The 18,678-nt window shown below is 34.3% G+C and overlaps 1 protein-coding gene across 6 annotated transcripts; it reads right to left on the bottom strand.

The window, feature by feature from the left end:
- Positions 1 to 675: 675 nt before the first annotated feature.
- On the bottom strand, positions 676 to 18,533 carry LOC108223027 (uncharacterized). 6 transcript variants are annotated; one of them, XM_017397068.2, is made up of 16 exons: positions 18,222 to 18,533; positions 18,010 to 18,141; positions 15,436 to 15,573; positions 15,203 to 15,253; positions 14,926 to 15,015; positions 14,692 to 14,838; positions 14,346 to 14,453; positions 11,018 to 11,086; positions 8,557 to 9,279; positions 8,074 to 8,241; positions 3,120 to 3,288; positions 2,776 to 2,921; positions 2,098 to 2,364; positions 1,867 to 2,001; positions 1,580 to 1,758; positions 676 to 910 (listed from the first exon to the last, which is right to left on the bottom strand). In XM_017397068.2, exons 1-16 carry the CDS (start codon positions 18,312 to 18,314, stop codon positions 844 to 846), a joined length of 2,682 nt encoding a protein of 893 aa, XP_017252557.1. In that variant the 5' UTR covers positions 18,315 to 18,533; the 3' UTR covers positions 676 to 843. The 6 variants fall into 6 exon arrangements, with proteins under 6 accessions (XP_017252557.1, XP_017252559.1, XP_063949077.1 ...); XM_017397070.2 differs by having other exon boundaries at positions 15,436 to 15,552; positions 18,222 to 18,525; XM_064093007.1 differs by having other exon boundaries at positions 3,120 to 3,276; positions 15,436 to 15,552; positions 18,222 to 18,496.
- Positions 18,534 to 18,678: the final 145 nt, after the last annotated feature.

Below are 18,678 nucleotides of genomic sequence, written 5' to 3'. Positions count from 1 at the left end.
TTTGCAATCTAATTTGCAACTTACAGTTTTCAGTTGAACTAGTTGCAATTGCAGTTGCAACTGTTGCAACTTTCCATTTTTATTTGCAACTTTTGCAACCTCATTTGCAACTTTTGCAACCTCATTTCCATTTTTATTTGCAACTTTTGCAACCTCATTTGCAACTTTTACGGCTGCGCCGCCCAAGGTTGCAAATGAGGTTGCAAAGGTTGCAAATCGTATTTTTGAAAAAAAAATTTATGAAAAGGTATTTTTAAAAACAATGAAAAAGATGGTAGTATTTTTAAAAAAATAATTTTACAGATGGGTATTTTTAAAAAGATCCCTACAATTTAAGTAAAATAATTGATTTTGAATTTAGTTCTACTGTACAAGCACTTTGGATGAATCTAGTTCCTATTATAAATCTAGTTCCTATATTATGATTAAATTTCAACATTTTTTTGAAGGAAAAAATATTAAACTTTAGTTATTTTTTGATTTACTAACTATATATTTGATGAATAATGACATCGATACATGAATTTTATGTGTATATATAAGTGTTCTCTGTTAGACTCTATAGTGATTTTCCAGGGACAAACACACACTCTCTCTCTCTCCACACACACACGTGTACTTTCATGTTAATATACTACATTCCATAGCATGTACCAAATTAAAAGGTACAGAAGATACTGGAAACTTGCGGGATTTATTAGATAGCGAAAAATACACAATTTCACTGATGCGATTTGAATGCTGAATACAGTTTGTAAACGTTGACAGGAAATAAAGAAAACAATGCATGATCAAAACTACATTTTAATCTCCAATCCACAGTATCTAGGGACTATATACATTTCAAACGATAAGTTCATCTTCAAGATAGTTGTACTCGAATCTGAACTCGGTCTTGATTCTTTGGCACCTGACCAACAACACACACATCAGAAAAAGATATAATTAGAAATTATATCATGTCTGGGATTTATGTGTATCCTTAACTATTGACATCAAATTAAACAGATGAAGCATTCCCAGAATAAAGTTAACCAACTAAGCAATTCTATTTCATTACAGGGAGTCATCCCTAATTTCCACGCGGTGAACTTTTAAAGAGCCAAATTGTGAAACTAGAATTAAAATGATTAATGTACCTTGCATATGGTTGCAACCATAAGATAATTAAGGATTTCAAAAGCCATATGCCATATATAGACATAAGCTGACTATATTAACTTCCAAGTGAGAAACTTTTAAAGAGCCGAATTGTGAAACTAGAATTCAAATAAGCATGTAAGGTTGCGACCATAAGATATTTATAAGCTGACTATCCCGGCTATTATAGTGCATCCAATAATTTGCAGGAAAAAAAGGTAAAATCAGCCCAATCCACTAATATTTAATATGCCTCTACCAAATTCATTCACACAATGTCCCCTGCATAATCATGACTGACTTATAACTACAGATGTCATGATTTTAAACTGAAGTCGTCGAAGAAATATCCATCACCAGTAAAGACAAACACAAAAACAGCGAAAACATATGTACGTCACCAGGAAAAGAAAGCAAGAACAGAGTCAAGGAAGCGAACCATCCATGCTGCGACTCGTCACTGATATGGAAATCAAAGTACACATATGTCCCCTGCTCATAATCATCAGTGGCCAGTTTTGGCTCCTCGTGTCGTTGAAACCACGTGTTGTATTTTTTATGGAATCTCCATGATTGCTTCTTTAATTCCTTTGCAGCCAGATATTGCTGATAAGTATTCTGCATAAAATGAGCGGCAACTTGAGAACAGCAAAATAACACTTATCTAGCCACATCTACTAATAATTATGCAACTCAATTGAATGGCCAACATATATCCCAACCTACCTGTTGATAGTAAAATGCAAAAAATAGGGTATCAGTGCCATAATTATCAGCTCCAAGTCTTTCCCAAAAGGCAGGATTATTGACAATAGGGGCCTGTACTTGAGGATAACTGGAAGGGGTTATGGCAGGGTGCCTCTGTGAATTCCAACATACCATATGTTATACAGTAATCTCAAATCATATGTATAATAGTGTAATAGAAGGTGAAATAAGTATATTATTGTATCATACTGGGGTGTAGCTCTTTGCACGTTCTGAGTCTTTTGGCTGAGGAAGTTTGTAATATGCAGACTCAAGCATCTGCAAATTGTATAATTGATCATGCATACCCGCAGAATTCAGAGATGGTCCACCAATGGCACCAAGGTCAGAAACACTTCTCCGACCAATAACACCAAGGCTTCCTGAAGACTGATTGGATTGTAGAGGTTGCCCAGGAGAGAGATCAACGTCTCTTGGCATTTGGGCGGCCTCTGTTGAGGATCCAGTCACTCCACCCTGCAGTAGAGATCAAGAAAAGCTCACCTCATCAGTGACTTGATATGCACATTCCATAGTTTTGGAACAAAGGGAATCCATTACATTATTATGGAAGGACTTTAAAAAGCTAAAACTGCTTTAGCGATGAAGCTCCCAACCATTGTGACTAACAGATATTATCAAATTTTTGTCATTTAAATATTTGCTCAAGGAAATTCATCAGATCAAGAAAGCATAGTCTGGATAATAATTTAAATTTGCTTTTATGAGATACTTTTCGCAAGGAAGAAGCAAAACAGTGAGTAAAAATGTTGCCTTGCATTTCCCGGTTTCAACAAAACATACGACTATCAGAACAGAATGAACTTCATGAAAGCATCTGATAGTCATATACATCATGCAAAGTGATCCATATATATGTAAACATACTGGTGTGTCTAAAGCATATGAAGCTTTTATATCATCCTCGTTCATGAGATTCTTGACAACGCCTGTCCTCGGGGAAGATTCGGCAGCTGAATCATCGGATACATTCGGCTGGTGCTGCAACTCGTCAACTTTTGCATGACCTACATCTGCATCAAATACAAAAGATAATAAAGGTAATGAGTCTAAGGACTTCCCCTATTCCACGAGTCCTCAACATACTTTGAGTGGACTAGTAGAGAAGGTGAATTAAGCTGTATTGAAGTATTACTTGTAGGAAGTAAATCGAGATAACAAAGCAAAGGAAAATATATTTGAGGTGTTATAGCAAATTTACACCAGGATACCTGAATCTTTAAGACTAGTTGACATTGGTCCATGCTGACTAAATTGTTGTTGAAGAGTCGGATTTGGCTGCTGTTGCAACGAGGCAGATGTGACAGTGCTGACACTAGGTGCTTGAACTCCAATTCCTAACCCAACTTGAGGTGAGGCAGCTGAGCTCTGAGAATTGAACTGAAAATATGTTTTTGATTTGCATAATTTTATTACTTTACTGATAAAATGTAACAGCAAAGACCAGAAAAATGTCACAAAGCATATACACAGCATCATTTATCACACACATAAGGTAAAGAGGATTGGTATACCAAGCAGAAAGAGAAATTTTTATAGTTTCAGACACCACAAATTCTCATTTCTGGGTCTTCTAGTACTCTTGAAGAATGAGGTATGTCTTCAGCAGTTAAATGCTATTTCTTATTTAATATACACTGACACCAAGTCAAGCTTAATCTGTCGCCAATAACAGTGGAGTTAGTGCCAACATGTACGATATAACTTATGGTCCAAAAGCTTAATAAAAAGATGGGGAGACCCCATAGCTTGGCACTTTCATCTTACGAGGATAACCAATGCGTGCGACACTTAATTTCTAGGATAGAAAGTAACAGACACCAGGAGCTTGAACCTTTCTAGGCTCGCCGCTTTTCTGCCTCATTGCACAATGCAGAATCTCACACATTGGTTGACCACACTGTGCTTGCTTGAATTGAAGTGTGACTTTAGGCGGTGATAAATAGCATATCTGGGGCACGTGACATCTGAAAAAGGTACAGCAGTAGACATTAGTAAGGTTCTGGAAGTGTTCCTTGGGTTAATGGGCTACTACTGCAAGTCCATAATCCATTATGCCCAATTTGCTCAGCCCGTGACAGATCAATTGAAGAAAGATCAACTCCATTGCCACGATCTCCTTTAAAAAACCGATGAATGCCATGGTTGCTCTCGCCATATTAGCAATGCCTGACTTCTCAATTCTGTTTGTACTTGAAACTGATGTGTCCATTTACAGCATACCAGGGAAGTTGATACAGTTAGGAATATCAGTGCTTTTTTCAGTAAGATCTAGAGCGTGAGAACTCGTTTGAAGTCGGGGTATGAAAAGGAGCTAATTGCTATATGTTTGGCAGTGCAGAAGTTTAAGTACTAACTTATGGGTCATCATTTAGGCATCCATACCAAACAACAAAGCCTTTGATTTATAATGCAGCAACAGGAAGTAGGGGCGAACTATTAAAATGGGCAGCATAGCGTAGGTTTTGACTTTGATATAAGTTACAACAATGGTGCTTCAAACTGATTTGCAGATGCGTTGTCAAGCGAGACAGAAGAGAAGGTAGTGCTAAGCATGACGACTTACACAAGTGTGATTGACCAAGACTTGATACGTAAGGAGATTGACCGAGACTTATTCACACCTGTTTAAAGGCTGATATAGAAGTCAGTAAGCGACAAGGGGGGTAGACAGGCTTCACTCGGTGACAGGTTGGTATATAATCAGCAGACGGGTCATTCAAAAAAGAGTATATTCCCTTTTGCACCCCGCTGGTTTTGGCCAAAATCACCTTATTACCTATACTTTCTATAATTGCACTGTGCATCCCTTTACTAATTTTGGCGCGTCAGTTTGCACCCTTCCGTTAAAAAACACAGGGGTAGTTTGGGCAATATATAAAAATTAATTATTGATAGATCTTTATTTATTTTTTTGACCCTCTAAACGATATTTTTTGAAAATTCTTAAAGAATGAAAGTTGTAGAGAACGAAAAGATCCTTTTAAAACAATAAAATTCAAAATTATTGAAATCTTTTTTGTAATTTTTTTCTAGATTACAAAAATTAAAGATCTTGTAAAAATTCGTAATAAATTCAATTAATTTCGGATTTCGATGATATTTGATGATTCGGAAAACACTTTCAATCGTCTATAACTTTCGTTCATGTTGTTTCCTCATATCATGTTTCGAAATATTTTTGAAAAATTGAATTTTAAACTAAAAACATGAGTTGTAAATACATTTTTATTATTTCAAAAATATTTCAAAACATAATATGAGGAGACAACATGAACGAAAGTTATAGGTAATTGAAAGGGTTTCTGAATCATCAAAAATTATCGAAATCCTAAATTAATTGAATTTATTACGAATTTTTACAAGATTTTTAATTTTTGTAATCTAGAAAAAAATTACAAAAAAGATTTCAATAATTTTGAATTTTATTGTTTTAAAAGGATCTTTTCGTTCTCTACAACTTTCATTCTTTAAGAATTTTCAAAAAATATCGTTTAGAGGGTCAAAATAAATAAATAAAGATCTATCAATAATTAATTTTTATATATTGCCCAAACTACCCTGTGTTTTTTAACGGAAGGGTGCAAACTGACGCGCCAAAAATAGTAAAGGGATGCACAGTGCAATTATAGAAAGTATAGGTAATAAAGTGATTTTGGCCAAAACCAGCGGGGTGCAAAAGGAAATATACTCTTCAAAAAACATCATCCTTCATTCCGCATCTCCTGAAGAAATCATGATTCCCCCCTCACTGGACATTCTGGAGAAGTTAAGACTTACTTGAGGATGGCAGCTAATTAGTTCTGGACAGGCATGAAAAAGAACATCACGAATTATGTCCAGAAGTTTTCTACATGTTAGCAGCATAAAACGTCAAATCAGAGTCCAGATGGGTTGTTAAAACCCTTGCCTCTGCCGACCAAAAGTCTGGGATCAAGTCACACAATTTTATTGAAAGATTACCACCATCAAAAGGATACATCATATTTCGTGTTGTATGCACACTTTATAAGGCTGAAGCAACAATTTTGAGCATTGACGGCCACTGCAGCTTTTATCACAGAGATTGTACTGTTACATGGATTTACTGTCTTAATAATTTCAGTCAGAGATAGGATTTTTGTGAACTTGTTTTGGTGCAAGATTTTTCAACTACAGGGCACTTTATTGAAAAGAAGTACGGGTGTCATCCAAAAGGGCAGTCAGAAATGGTAAATAAGCGACTCAAAAACAACCTCTGTCGCTTTGTTTCAGGCCAGCCTGGCATATGGCCAAGTGAATTCACTGGGCTGAGTTTGGTATAACACCTTTCCTCATTTGTTGACTAAAATGACGCCATCCCAAACTCGTAAAGACATGAACCATCCAATCTGGTCAGCCTATGGACAGGGCACACCACTTTACAGCCTGTGGAAGAATCCCTCCAGCTCCGTGATGAAGGAAAACTTGCAGAATTTGTGATATATGAATAAGAACAATGCGAAAGCTAGAACTCGAGTGGATGAACCACAGAACACCCACTACCCCAAGGGTTTCCCAACCGCAGAAGGGATAAAAGTCGTGGATCTCAACCCATGATAGAGCAAATTTCATATACGAATAATATATTAAAATAAAGTCTAATTAAATATGTGGGGATTATAATGCTTATAGGAAATAGAAACCCTAATAAAATATCATAACCGACCAAGGCCCGTAAAAATTTGGGCTTATCTAAATAAACCTACATAATTAATAAACTACTAGCCCCACATAAACCATTTAAACAATGGAGTAATATAATTCTCTCTGAACTGACTTCATATAAACTAATTTATAACATATATAGATATTCTCCACTCTGTTCCTCTTCACTCTGCGATGCTATATCGGATGGGCGACTTAATCTCCTTCGATCTCAACAGATCATGAAGAGATACACATCAAGTATGAAATTTAGTCTTGCTCAAGCTACACGCTTACAGCCAGAAATCATAAGAAAAATGGTCATTTGAAAAACTAGCAACTCGTTTCTATAAAAGTGGGTAACAATTAATAATTGCCACTAGTTGCAAAAAAATGCTGGAATTGCCACCAACGAGCATGATTTATCCCGTGTTTCACGTGCCTCAGCACAAAAGGGCAGTTGGAGCAGGCCCAGTGTTGTTACCAGACTTCGAGCTTATCACCAGCTCACCAGCCCAGGAAAGATACTTGACATTCAAAGTCAGATCAAAATTCAGCTAGTATATACGGAGGTGCTGATTAAATGAATAAAAACTTCCAGTGTCAACACGAAAGGCTGAGGATGTGAATAAGGTGCAGTTTCATTATTTTCACCTCAAGCACAAGGTAAGTTACTTGAAAGCTTTAGGATGATCATTATCATTCACTTCTTCATTTCTACGTCAAAATATCTATAGTTATTTGAATAATCAAAGTGTCTCTTTCTTTAAATTCACTTTGGCCCCTTCAGTTCATAACAATCATGGTTATATATCAAAAAGGACCTTCTGAACAGACCTCAGAAAGAAAGACTGTTCAAACCTAATACTTTTACAAATTTATGATACAAGAACGAAAACGAAGTTTACATATCACATGCAGGAATGCAACTAGAAGTCACAGAAACAACCATCAATTAAGGTTCAAACCGCAATTCTCACCATACTATGTATTGGGATATAGGATTCTAGCTCAGTTACGACTACTTACAAAGATTTAACATCAAGTTCAAAACAGACTAGCAACATCTTAAAAAAACACTAAACTATGTCCAACTTCTAAAAGTGACAACCTGTTCTACTTTGGAAACCCTAAAAGAGTACTCATGAGTCATGTCTCTTCTAATAAATCCCTCCACATTTTGTTCCATGTCACCTAAATTTAGAAGTTATTAATCCTCACTTCCAACTCCATATTACTATTAGAACTAGATCTTACTTAGCTTTCATCCATGTAGAGTTTTCAATAGATATACTGGACTAAGTTGATACATACGCCATTACGCAAGTATACGACTGTCCAATAATATAGATACCCAATTACCCATAACAAAGAAAGATGTATCTGTAAAATTATTTTTTGCAACTCAAAATTTCAGATTCCCAACACAATTCACAATTGGGCAACTATGAGATACATAGACATCAGCACCAATTTATATGATATTAAATATAAAATTACCTGCTGTAGGAGCGAATTGTGTTGCTGTGATGAAAATTGCTTGTGATTTTCACCAGCAAGGGGAGGCATGCCCAGCATAGTACTTTGACCTTGTTGTACCTGTTGGAGACGCTGTAAAAACTTCTCCCTCTGGTCAGGTGCAATTTCAGTTCTTCCACGAAGCTGCCCCTGAAAATGCAAATACATAGTTTCACAACAATGAATAACTGCAGCATTAGAATATAGCAATGGTACATTGGCCAAAGCTAAAAACAATGTCCTCAAGCAGACCTATCAGTACACCAAATTATGAAAGAAGCTTAAGAATTTATGAAACATATACATCATTTATACATTTACCAACACTGTCACTAAATTTATACATCATTAGAATCCTAAAGTTCCTTTCAGAAACCAGACTATAAGATGGCACATTTTCAAAGCAGTTACCAGATGATGGGCTAAAAGCATAAAATTAGAATGATAAATAAAGGCGACACATACCACTTCATTTTGGTTTTGAAAGGAACTTCCAGGCCTCCATTGCATCCCAGGAGAGAAAATCCTGGGGGAAATACCTGCAGCTTCACCAAGATTCCCATTCTCAGTCATGTTAATTCCATCGAAAGCTTTAGCAGCGTGCGACAACATAATTCTATTACTCAGAGGGGAGTCCAATGGCTGCACTATACCAGTACCGGCAAGTCTCTCATCAGCACCTACCATATTTCTCTTTGCAATTTCGGAGGCAGGAGTTAATGCACCAAAGGCTCCATTGTTAGGAATAGTACTGCCAGAACTTGGAGGATTAGCAGTTGATAGTGGACTGGACAGGCTACCTCTACCAACACCTCTTAAACCAGTTTCGGAAAGAGCAGGGGATGATTTGCGACCAGGAGAACCAGTAAATTCTTCTTCCTTGGTAGAAACAGATATACTTACTGGAGCCGAAGAAACAACAGCAGAAGCAATTTCCAACATCCCCTTAGCAGGACTTGGACCTGACTGTATTGCTGAAGCAGTAGACATGCCAGGTAAGATATGAGCAGTGTTATTTGGAATGCCAGTCGTATGGCTACCTGTTGGTGGTGTTGGAGCAGAAGCACCAACAGCAGTACTTTTAGAAGATGGAGTTTTTGGAACATCTGAAGTACTGTCTTGGAAAACAGTCTCTTCAACTTGCTCAAGGACAGAAGAACTCGGCTGGTCTGTAGATGTCAGAGCAGCCTGTAAAAGCATGCACCACACAGTTAACAATGCATGTAAAATATTCAGAACAGATAAACAAGACTGAAGAGAATACTAATACAAGCCAACATGCAATATGAACATATTTGGATTGTGAACCTAGCAGTTATTGTCCTCTAAAACACACAACATTTTTCATTGTGGAACTCTTTGATCCACTGACATACCCCAAATGTTTATTGCACCTTGGCTCACCATATAATTATGGTCAAAGAATTGGCCGGCATTGGCAGACTTATCAGGTGTCGAACCTCTTAAAATTAGTAATAAACTATGTCTCTGTTATCAGAAGCAAACATGAACTATCACCACTATATGGCTTCTTTTCCAAAATAGATGCCAAGATAAACTATCATATATGAGGTTTTCATCCATTAATCAGTATCCTCTGGCGATACAAATAATGTAGAATACCATGTAAAATTTCGAAGAATATAAAATCTCTCCATCCAAAAAAGACGAGAGACAAAGATATCCCAGAAATACAAGCTTCCTGAAAGAGTGGGAATAGCTTATAGTCTGGTTGGTTCATACATATATTCTAGACGGGCACTACATTAATTAAAGTAATTTGCTCACTAAGTAACAGACGAAAGACTATACACTAGATCAATCAGTAGTAATTAGAGCAAGTCACGGGTAGCAACCTCCAAATTGCAGTACAGATTAGAGATTTATCAAAATATATAGCAAGGAATCACAAATTCTACATAAAATTCAAGTACAGCTGCATATTCAGATGACCAGAACTATAACCAAAATTATTAGTTAAAGATATAAAACTTAGATACTTACAGAGAACCACATTATTATAGGGCATCCTACCAAAAGTTGTTCCATTGCAGATCAAAGAATTTAAAAGAATAAGAACATTAGATGTCTGGGGGGGGGGGGGGGGGGGGGGGGGTTGCGAACACACACAGACATAGATGGAAGAAATCTCCGAAGACTCAACTCGCCTATTCAATTTTTAACTTAACCATATTCATGCAAATTAAATATGTTGCAGCTATTGTTCATATTCCTGCCTCGACACATTATGTAATAGAACAACACAATAAGAGCCTATCTGGCATTGCTTTCCAAACCCAAAAGGTACTTTTTCAAGTATGTAACACTACACTTGCTTTGCATATAAGCTGGGAAAGCGACTGTTAGATTAATTTTGAAGAAAAAGGCTTTCACAAATTAAGAGAAAAGCTGTATTAATATGTTGGATAAATATGACCTTAATCCTCAACTTAATTTAAAAAAGAAAAAAAAAGCTTCAAACTAAACTGTTTATTATCTATATCCCAAACACTTATCATTTTTCCCCACAGCACTTTCCCATGCGGCAAGTTGGGGGCGACATAAAACCGGCCTTAGACCAATTATAACAAAGATGATTCGAATGTGGAAACATGTGTCAGAATTTAAAGATTATTAATATGGTTCACATTTAAGTTATACATGCCCCATCATTAGAAGCTCTATAGGGGAAAGCCCAGAAATAATCTCTCATATATCAAGCATTCATGCTCAAAGCATATGCCACTGGAATAACAGTTTTAAAACTTATGATATACTTGTCGTGGCAGATATACCCTTTTACTATATGATCTACAAATTGAAAGGACGGAAAGTCCTAATTAAGGAAATCTCCAACAAGCTTCTCTAACTGAAACAATCACCTCCAAGTTATACCATCTAGTCTGTATACTGAGAGATAACATACCGGCAGTTGAGCTGAAGATGTTGTCAGAGAGGGTTTCAAACTTAAAATTGCACTGGTTGCACCAACACCCTGCGGAAACAGAAAAATAAAACTACTCTTTTATAAGAGCATCTAGACTTACAAGTGGAACATGTTCAATGCATGTTCCACACGATTGCAGACAGATAATTGGCGTTTAGTATCAAGCAAACTCAGTGTTTATGTCCGTATCATCTTGTTGTTTATATATATACAAATACAAACAAAAGTATCCATGAGACCATGACAACTCAAGGATTTATATGCAACACATTGGCGATGTGTAAAATGACAATTAAAAAGATAAGTCAGCACTTCCATAAATACATGTACCATCTAACTGGCATACTCAAAAAATGTCTGAAGACAAAATAAAGCCTTTTTTAAATAAATGTCTTCAATTTCGAAAAGCTCATGAAAAAGTACTTTGGTTGCACTCCATAAAGAACACTTTAGAGAGAACACTATCACAACATTTCATCTTTCATAAAGAATAATTAATTTGTTAATAATAGAGTCACAAAGTTAAACAACAATTGAGCTAACATATCGGATCTCATCCAAATTATAAAAAATCAAATGTTATTAAATCTTGCATAAAATCCAAATAGAATCATATGTGTGTGTGTGTGTGTAAATTACATAGAATTGTGCTATTGTTGAACCATAATAGATACTATTATTATTCATAATGAAAGGTTAATTGGCTTAAGATTAGAACCAAATCAAATATTAGATAAATTCTTTACTGCTCATTATTCGAGCAATGGCCTGTATAATGTGTGTGTGTGTGTGTACATATATATATGATCATGTTCAGTGGAAAACAGGTTATAAATGAGAACATGAGAACAGTAGTGTCTGTTGCATGATCCAACATCATTTTCTAAATATTGTATTCTTATACTCAATTCTTATGCATATATATATATATATATATATATATATATATATATATATGGGCGGGTTCTTATACAAACTTACAAACTTTATGCGTTCAGCACATATATAATTTGAGTTCAACATTTTTTTAACATATTTTGTTGAAAATCGATTAAAATTTGTGTTGGACAAGTACATAAACTAATTTTTCAATGTAAGAACTTAGTTAAACGTATTATATAACTAATATTTATGATTCTAGACCCTACCCCCACCCCAAAGGTATAATTTAAACATCTTTATAGATATATTCAACATAATGATAATTAGTGTTCTACACCCGATGTTGAACACCAGTTGAAAGGGCGATTTATTTATGCGATATTTTTAAAAATTGTGATGTTTTTTTCAAAAAATTTCAATGCAGATACTTTCTATAACTAAGAATCAACACGACGGGAGAATAAAAAAAAGTTTGTAAGTTTGTAACTTAAAAAAGTTTTATTTGATCCTATCCCTATATATATATATATATATACACACACACGTTAGAACTTAGACCATATACATATCCAATAGACTAAGATAAAATGAATGGTCATTGATATGACGATCATTTAAATATAGAAATAATGAGTTGTATATTAATCATAATTATGACAATTAATGTGCAAGTTATATTTCACCATAAAAATAATATAATCATAAATTATCTTTCATAGCTAACCAATTCAAGTTCTGTAGCAGTATCAATTTAATAATTTAATTAAATTATCTATAATATATAACGTACTATAACAATATATGTTATTTTTTATGCCTGTTAACGAATAATAAATATAAATAATATACTACAGTAATATTTTATATTTTATATAATGATATTTTACCTTTTGAAATAAAAAATATTCTACAGCCGTATTTCTACAAAACATGTTTTGTAATAATATAATTTAAATTGTGTTATGCATTAATATTTATGAAATATAATTTATCGTACTATTTTATCATGTGAATGTAGTTAATAAATAATAATGAAAAATTGAATTAATTATAGAAAGTATTTAAGTTAGCTGTAAACCATTGTTTATTGTGTTTCTATAAGTATACACATACATAACATATAAGTAGATATAGAGTATATAATTAAATACTAATTACAATCTCAGCCACACATTTTAGATCTAATGGTTTATAGCAAGTCTAAGTTCTAAGAATAATTTGGTTCCATGTGAACCGGATCATATATTTATATATATGTGTGTGTGTGTGTCTTTGTGTGTGTGTGTGTGTGTATTAGAGTAAACATTGCTAAACTCGCTAAATCTTTTTCCAGAGGGACATTTACATAGGAACGAAGGTGTGTGTTTATGTTCTTGTGAGTGTAGTTACCTGTAGAAAGGAAAAAAGAAACTTGAGCGAAACCATATGCCAAATAATTACAGAAGTTCCACAACACAGAACGTTTCACAACAAGCCCATAACACCTACTAGGCTAAAAGAGCCACTAAAACACATATGTTGCTATCCTGTCTCTTAATCAGTCAAAATCTTTTGTCACTGAACACATAAACAAAACAAAGCAAACATGTATATATCTATGCACTGCTACTACAAAGAGTATTACAGCCTTCATCGTGTGATTAATTGCTTGTTGAACCCTCTAAATTGTGTTAGAGTAGATGCTCCAAATATGAGGGTAAAAAATTTCTATAAAATGTTCTCGGGGAAAAGAAAATTCTCTTAGCAAGTTATGTAACGGAACTAATAACCAAAACAAAGAAAATATGTGAGTTAAATCAAATTTTGAATTTGTGTGTTGGAAACACTGTGTTGTTAGTTTCCCCCTACATGTTGACATTACAAACAAGCTACAAAGTGAATGCGAGTGTAAGCATCACCCAGGGAGAAGATTTAAAGTTAGATCTAGCAAAGCCACAAGAGCTTGGCAATGACACCCAAGCAAAGTGAATGATATCCAAAGACTTGCACACTTATATGGCAGCAAAAGCAAGGTCTCGCAAGATTAAATGATTAATAAATACTTATAATGGATGGGGGTCTAAAAGTGGGAAATATAATTGTCATTCTAAGTGCTTTTAGAAAAAATGATGAACTTTCACTTCATAATCAGCACCCATGAACAATAACACCTCTTCAACTTTTCGGTAAATTGACATCAGTCTACATATTGTTGTTGCAAATAGCCTAGTAGTGCTATTTTAGTCTCCCTCTTGTTATAAGGTTAAAAAGGAATCTTTATTCTTAAAAAAAGATTGGACACTCTATAAGGTTAAAAAGAATCTTTATTCTCAGAAACATGCACGTGTGTTTTAACCCTATGAGTAGACAAAGACAAACCAAAGTCGCTCAGTAACAGAACAGACATAATACTATTAAACAATGTTTTGTAGCTCATATAATATACCTTGACAAGGCCAGGGGGTATCGTGACCAGATCTTCAAGAGATTCCACCTTTTCCAGTGGTAAAGAAATGTAAAGTTCATCAACATCATTGAACTCTTCAAAGTCCTCCTGAAATTAAGTGCATAAAAGAATAATCAGCTTTTTAGTGCTTCCAACAGAATTCAATTTATGTCCTTCAAATTAAATAAAGCTAGATCTGCACACTCCAATGTTCTAATGATGCTTTGCAAATGATAAAGATAGTAGGGAAGTACAATATTCGAATCACAACAATGTGATGCAAGGGAAGATAGTAGAAGGCTTACTTAACGAAAAAAGAAGAAAGAAGAAGGCTAGCATCATATACCTGATTACGTTCCACATAGTCATCCAAGAAATCCTTGACATCATTGACCTGATCAGGACTCAGTTCATCATTATCCAAGAGCCTAAGGATCAATTCTAACTTCATGATATGAGCTTTGTGTCGAGTTATAGAAGCTTCCAAATGTGTCTGAAGTGAATATCATCCATCAGAAGTAAAAAATTTAACTAAGTGCAAAAAGAAAATCTCAAAGACAAAGGACATCCTAATGTGTACCAATCTAGGTGGCCTGGTTTTCCCTTTTTTAACGGTCAGCCCCTCCATCTCAGCTTCAAAGCTATCAATTTGGGATTCCAACTCTGAAACCTACGCTTGATGACATAGAATCTGTTGTATTACTTAATAAACACAAGTTCAGTGCACCATAAAAAATTTCAACTTCCATGAAACTGGACTAGTGATGTACAAACTACATTCTTTAAACCATATTTTTTTCTTAAAAGCAGCACATATAAGAATTTTTATGTGAGTTGCGCAAAATCAAGTACCATACCACGTTGTTTAACCAATCCCTTGTTTCGGATTTAGCCTTCTCCTTTGGGTCCTATCAGAAGACCATAGTCATATTTGTATCCAGTCAGCGCAGAGACCAAAACATACTTATTACACATTTTGATTTTTCACCATAAGAGAAAAGTAAATTTCATATAGTACAATCAGTTATTAGACAATATCCTAAATAAAATATTATAACAAAGATAAATGAGAGGAAGTAGCAGTGCATACTGTTTTAGGCTGTTGACCAAGACCTTCCTTAGAGAACGCTTTAGTTTTTGTTTCCTTTTCACATATCTTAAATCTTTCCATCTCACGCTCAATAAGTTTTCGTGCATCCATCAGAGCCTGCTCATAAGAGGCACTAACCTACGTCAACATGTGTCAAAAAAAACTTATTATTAACTTGAGAACAAAGTAGACATTAAAATAGAACAAAATCTTATTACAAACTAAGCTTAATAACACGAGAAAATGTTAATACTCCGTAAACAAATGCTAGATGTTAACATAAACAGACATGTATATATTGTACTTACAATAATGCATATAAGAAAAGAAAAGGTTGCACACATAATTAATTCATTCTACAGTATTAGAACCCTTAATACATACAAACTAAGGAACATTTGACTCCACTTCTTTTACTAAAATATTTGTTTTGTACTTATAAATTATTACTAAAGCTACTAACTAACTAATTAAGAAAAATCAGGAATGTGTGTGTGTGTATTTTAATAATTTTAATGAATCTAATTTTAATAATAAATTATAACTTTAATTAAATTAAAATATAACATATTAATGTACTTTGTTTGTAAATTTAAAGTAAATATTGTATAGTGTGTGTATATATATATGTATATTATATATATACATATAATTTTTATATATTGTTTGTGGGATTCGAACCTTATTTATTACTCCCTCCTTACCAATTTATTTGTCTTGTTTTATTTTTTATGGTCAAATTGACCAAACTTTGACTAAAATTTACATATATAAAATAATTAGAAAAAAATTATGAAAAATATTTTACTAGAATCTACATCTATTCTACTTTAAAGTGTAAATTTTTCGATTTTCAAGATCATGTAAGAATAATTACTAATTACTGGTCAAAGTTTGGTCAATTTGACCACAAAAAGTCAAACAAGACAGATAAATTGGGACGGAGGGAGTAATATTTTAGATAAATATTATAGTATAAATATTTTAATATGTTGTTGATGGGATTTGAACCTTTGACCTTTAGTAGCATTGATAGTAATATATAGAATATTATCTAACGGTTCCAATCAATTTGACTAAGTGATCTAACAGTTATAATGCACTGTATTGGACTACAAACCGACCTAACTTTTGCATGTTTAGTTTTTGATAATATTGTAAAGATATACATATGTGTGTGTGTAGTACTCCAGCAAGGCTTAAATTGGTCTAACCAAGCATCCTGGTATAGACTAAACGAAAATTCCAAGTTTCTACACATGCATGTTTCTCTTTCATTTTCAAACACCATGAAAAAAGACCGACATGTATTACAATTTTAGTTCATCTTCTAATTGTAAAGCGCATCAACTTTGCTCTAATTTCAAATCTCTAGATCAATCTAAGCTGACCATCATCTAGATTAATATCTAGGATTCCAAGCAACATAAAATATATATAAATTATTTAATTATATAACTAAGATCAGATCTTGCTTGAAATTCTTAATCAAAACCCAGGTTATAAGTATGAAAAATTACTCAACAGGATAATGTTGAACAAGGAAAATGAAGATGCCTATTTGTTTGTGGGTGGAGATCTTAAGTTAACAAAAAACTTGTTGTTCAAACTGTAAGGAAAGGAATAGAATTTGTATCTGTGTCCCTGATGATGTTAATTGACTTCATTTTGTTATTACTCTTATTTGGCTCAGTGAAACTACTTAATTCTAAGATAATTAACAACCATGTCTATATTCTGGAGTTTGTTTACGCACTGCAATGATCTCGTGCAAAAGTTCAACTTTTGGAACTTTTGAAGTTGCTTGAATCAGTATATACATAGTTATTCATATGCCCGCAGCCACCATATATTCACATTAGCTGTATTCTACTTTTGGTGATTTTTCTTGCCTGCTGAAATACTAATATAATATAAAAATCTTGATTTCAACATAGGCAGACTCCCCTTCCCTATACTGAGTGCATTACAAAAATCTTCGAACTATCTTGCAACACTTGCCCACTTCACCAACAAAGTATTTACATTGACTGGGCAATTTCACCAGCATAAATCTTGATTTCAACATAAGAAGACTCCCCTTCCCTATACTGAGTGTTTTACATAAATCTTAAAACCATCTCCTAACACTTGCTCACTTCACCACAAAGTATTTAAATTGACTGGGCAATTTCATATCGCCAAGGATTGTAGCTGATAAGAATTTAGTGGTGTAAATGCCACCAGTTAGTGTTATATAAAAAAATTTACTTCTAGGTTATAGTGGAGATTCGTGGTTCTTTGCTTGGGCCTTGGCAATATTAAACAAGGACAAATTTTATAAACAAGTACTTAAGTTCACATAATACAATTGACATCAACATTTTGTACATAAAAACATCCAACGTACCACTCAAATGTGTTTAAGGACACACCCTATAAAAATATAGAACATTTCATACTACAATTGTGTGCACTAATTAACGTTTCCCACTTCTCCGTAATCAAATTTCCTATAGAGAAGACACAGTGACCTTATAAACGCTTTACTTCAAAACGCATAACTGACTCGTAAATACAACCGAGAAGACCAACCTTCTTATCCTTAATCTCACTGGATTGAATCCATGTCTTGATCTGGTCTCTATACCTCTGGAGCTTCTTAATTTCCTTCTTCAAGTCCGCCTCGAACTTTTCCTTCTGATTCGCATTATCAGTATCATACACCTACACACACAACAGTAAACATACATCAGTGAAGTAAACACACACACACACAAGTGATAAAACATCGAATTAAGACGAACCTTGTTCCAAATGCTATCGAATACATCGACGCCTTCTTGAACCTTCTTCAGAACTCGATCGATCTCGCCTTGTAATTTTCTGCTAGCGCCCATTGTAGATCAAATCAAAAGAGTTTATCATTCAAAACCCTAGCTAATTTATATATAGATGTGTGTGTATGTATAATTTAACTCCAATAGTAGTTAGGCTATGTTGAAATTGGTAATTTGGGGGTTTAGTTTAGGTGTTGAATTTGTGAAGCTCTGTTGGGTACTTTTCCGACCCGTTTGCACCCATGGACCCTGTTTCAGTCTACCTGCCCATATTTCATTCCATATCACTCTTGACCAGGGGTGTAAACAAACCAAACTATTCGTGAGCTACTCGACTTCGGCTCGGAAAATATTCGAATTTGATTCGGTAATAATCGAGCCGAACTCGAGCTCGAACTATTCAAATGTTTTACCGAGCCGAGCT

Source organism: Daucus carota, chromosome 5 (genome assembly GCF_001625215.2).
Source record: "Daucus carota subsp. sativus chromosome 5, DH1 v3.0, whole genome shotgun sequence".
Taxonomy (NCBI): Eukaryota; Viridiplantae; Streptophyta; class Magnoliopsida; order Apiales; family Apiaceae; genus Daucus; species Daucus carota.
This window is presented reverse-complemented; position numbering and strand designations above follow the sequence as displayed.

Bases quoted from the DNA above. Each gene is read 5' to 3' on its own strand.
- LOC108223027 (XM_017397068.2), bottom strand. From the start codon at position 18,314: ATGGGCGCTAGCAGAAAATTACAAGGCGAGATCGATCGAGTTCTGAAG. The intron at 15,016-15,202 runs GTATGGTACTTG...CATCAAGCGTAG, and splicing joins GGGATTGGTTAAACAACGTG to GTTTCAGAGTTGGAATCCCA. The intron at 3,289-8,073 runs GTAATTTTATAT...ACATATTTTCAG, and splicing joins ACAATTCGCTCCTACAGCAG to TTCAATTCTCAGAGCTCAGC.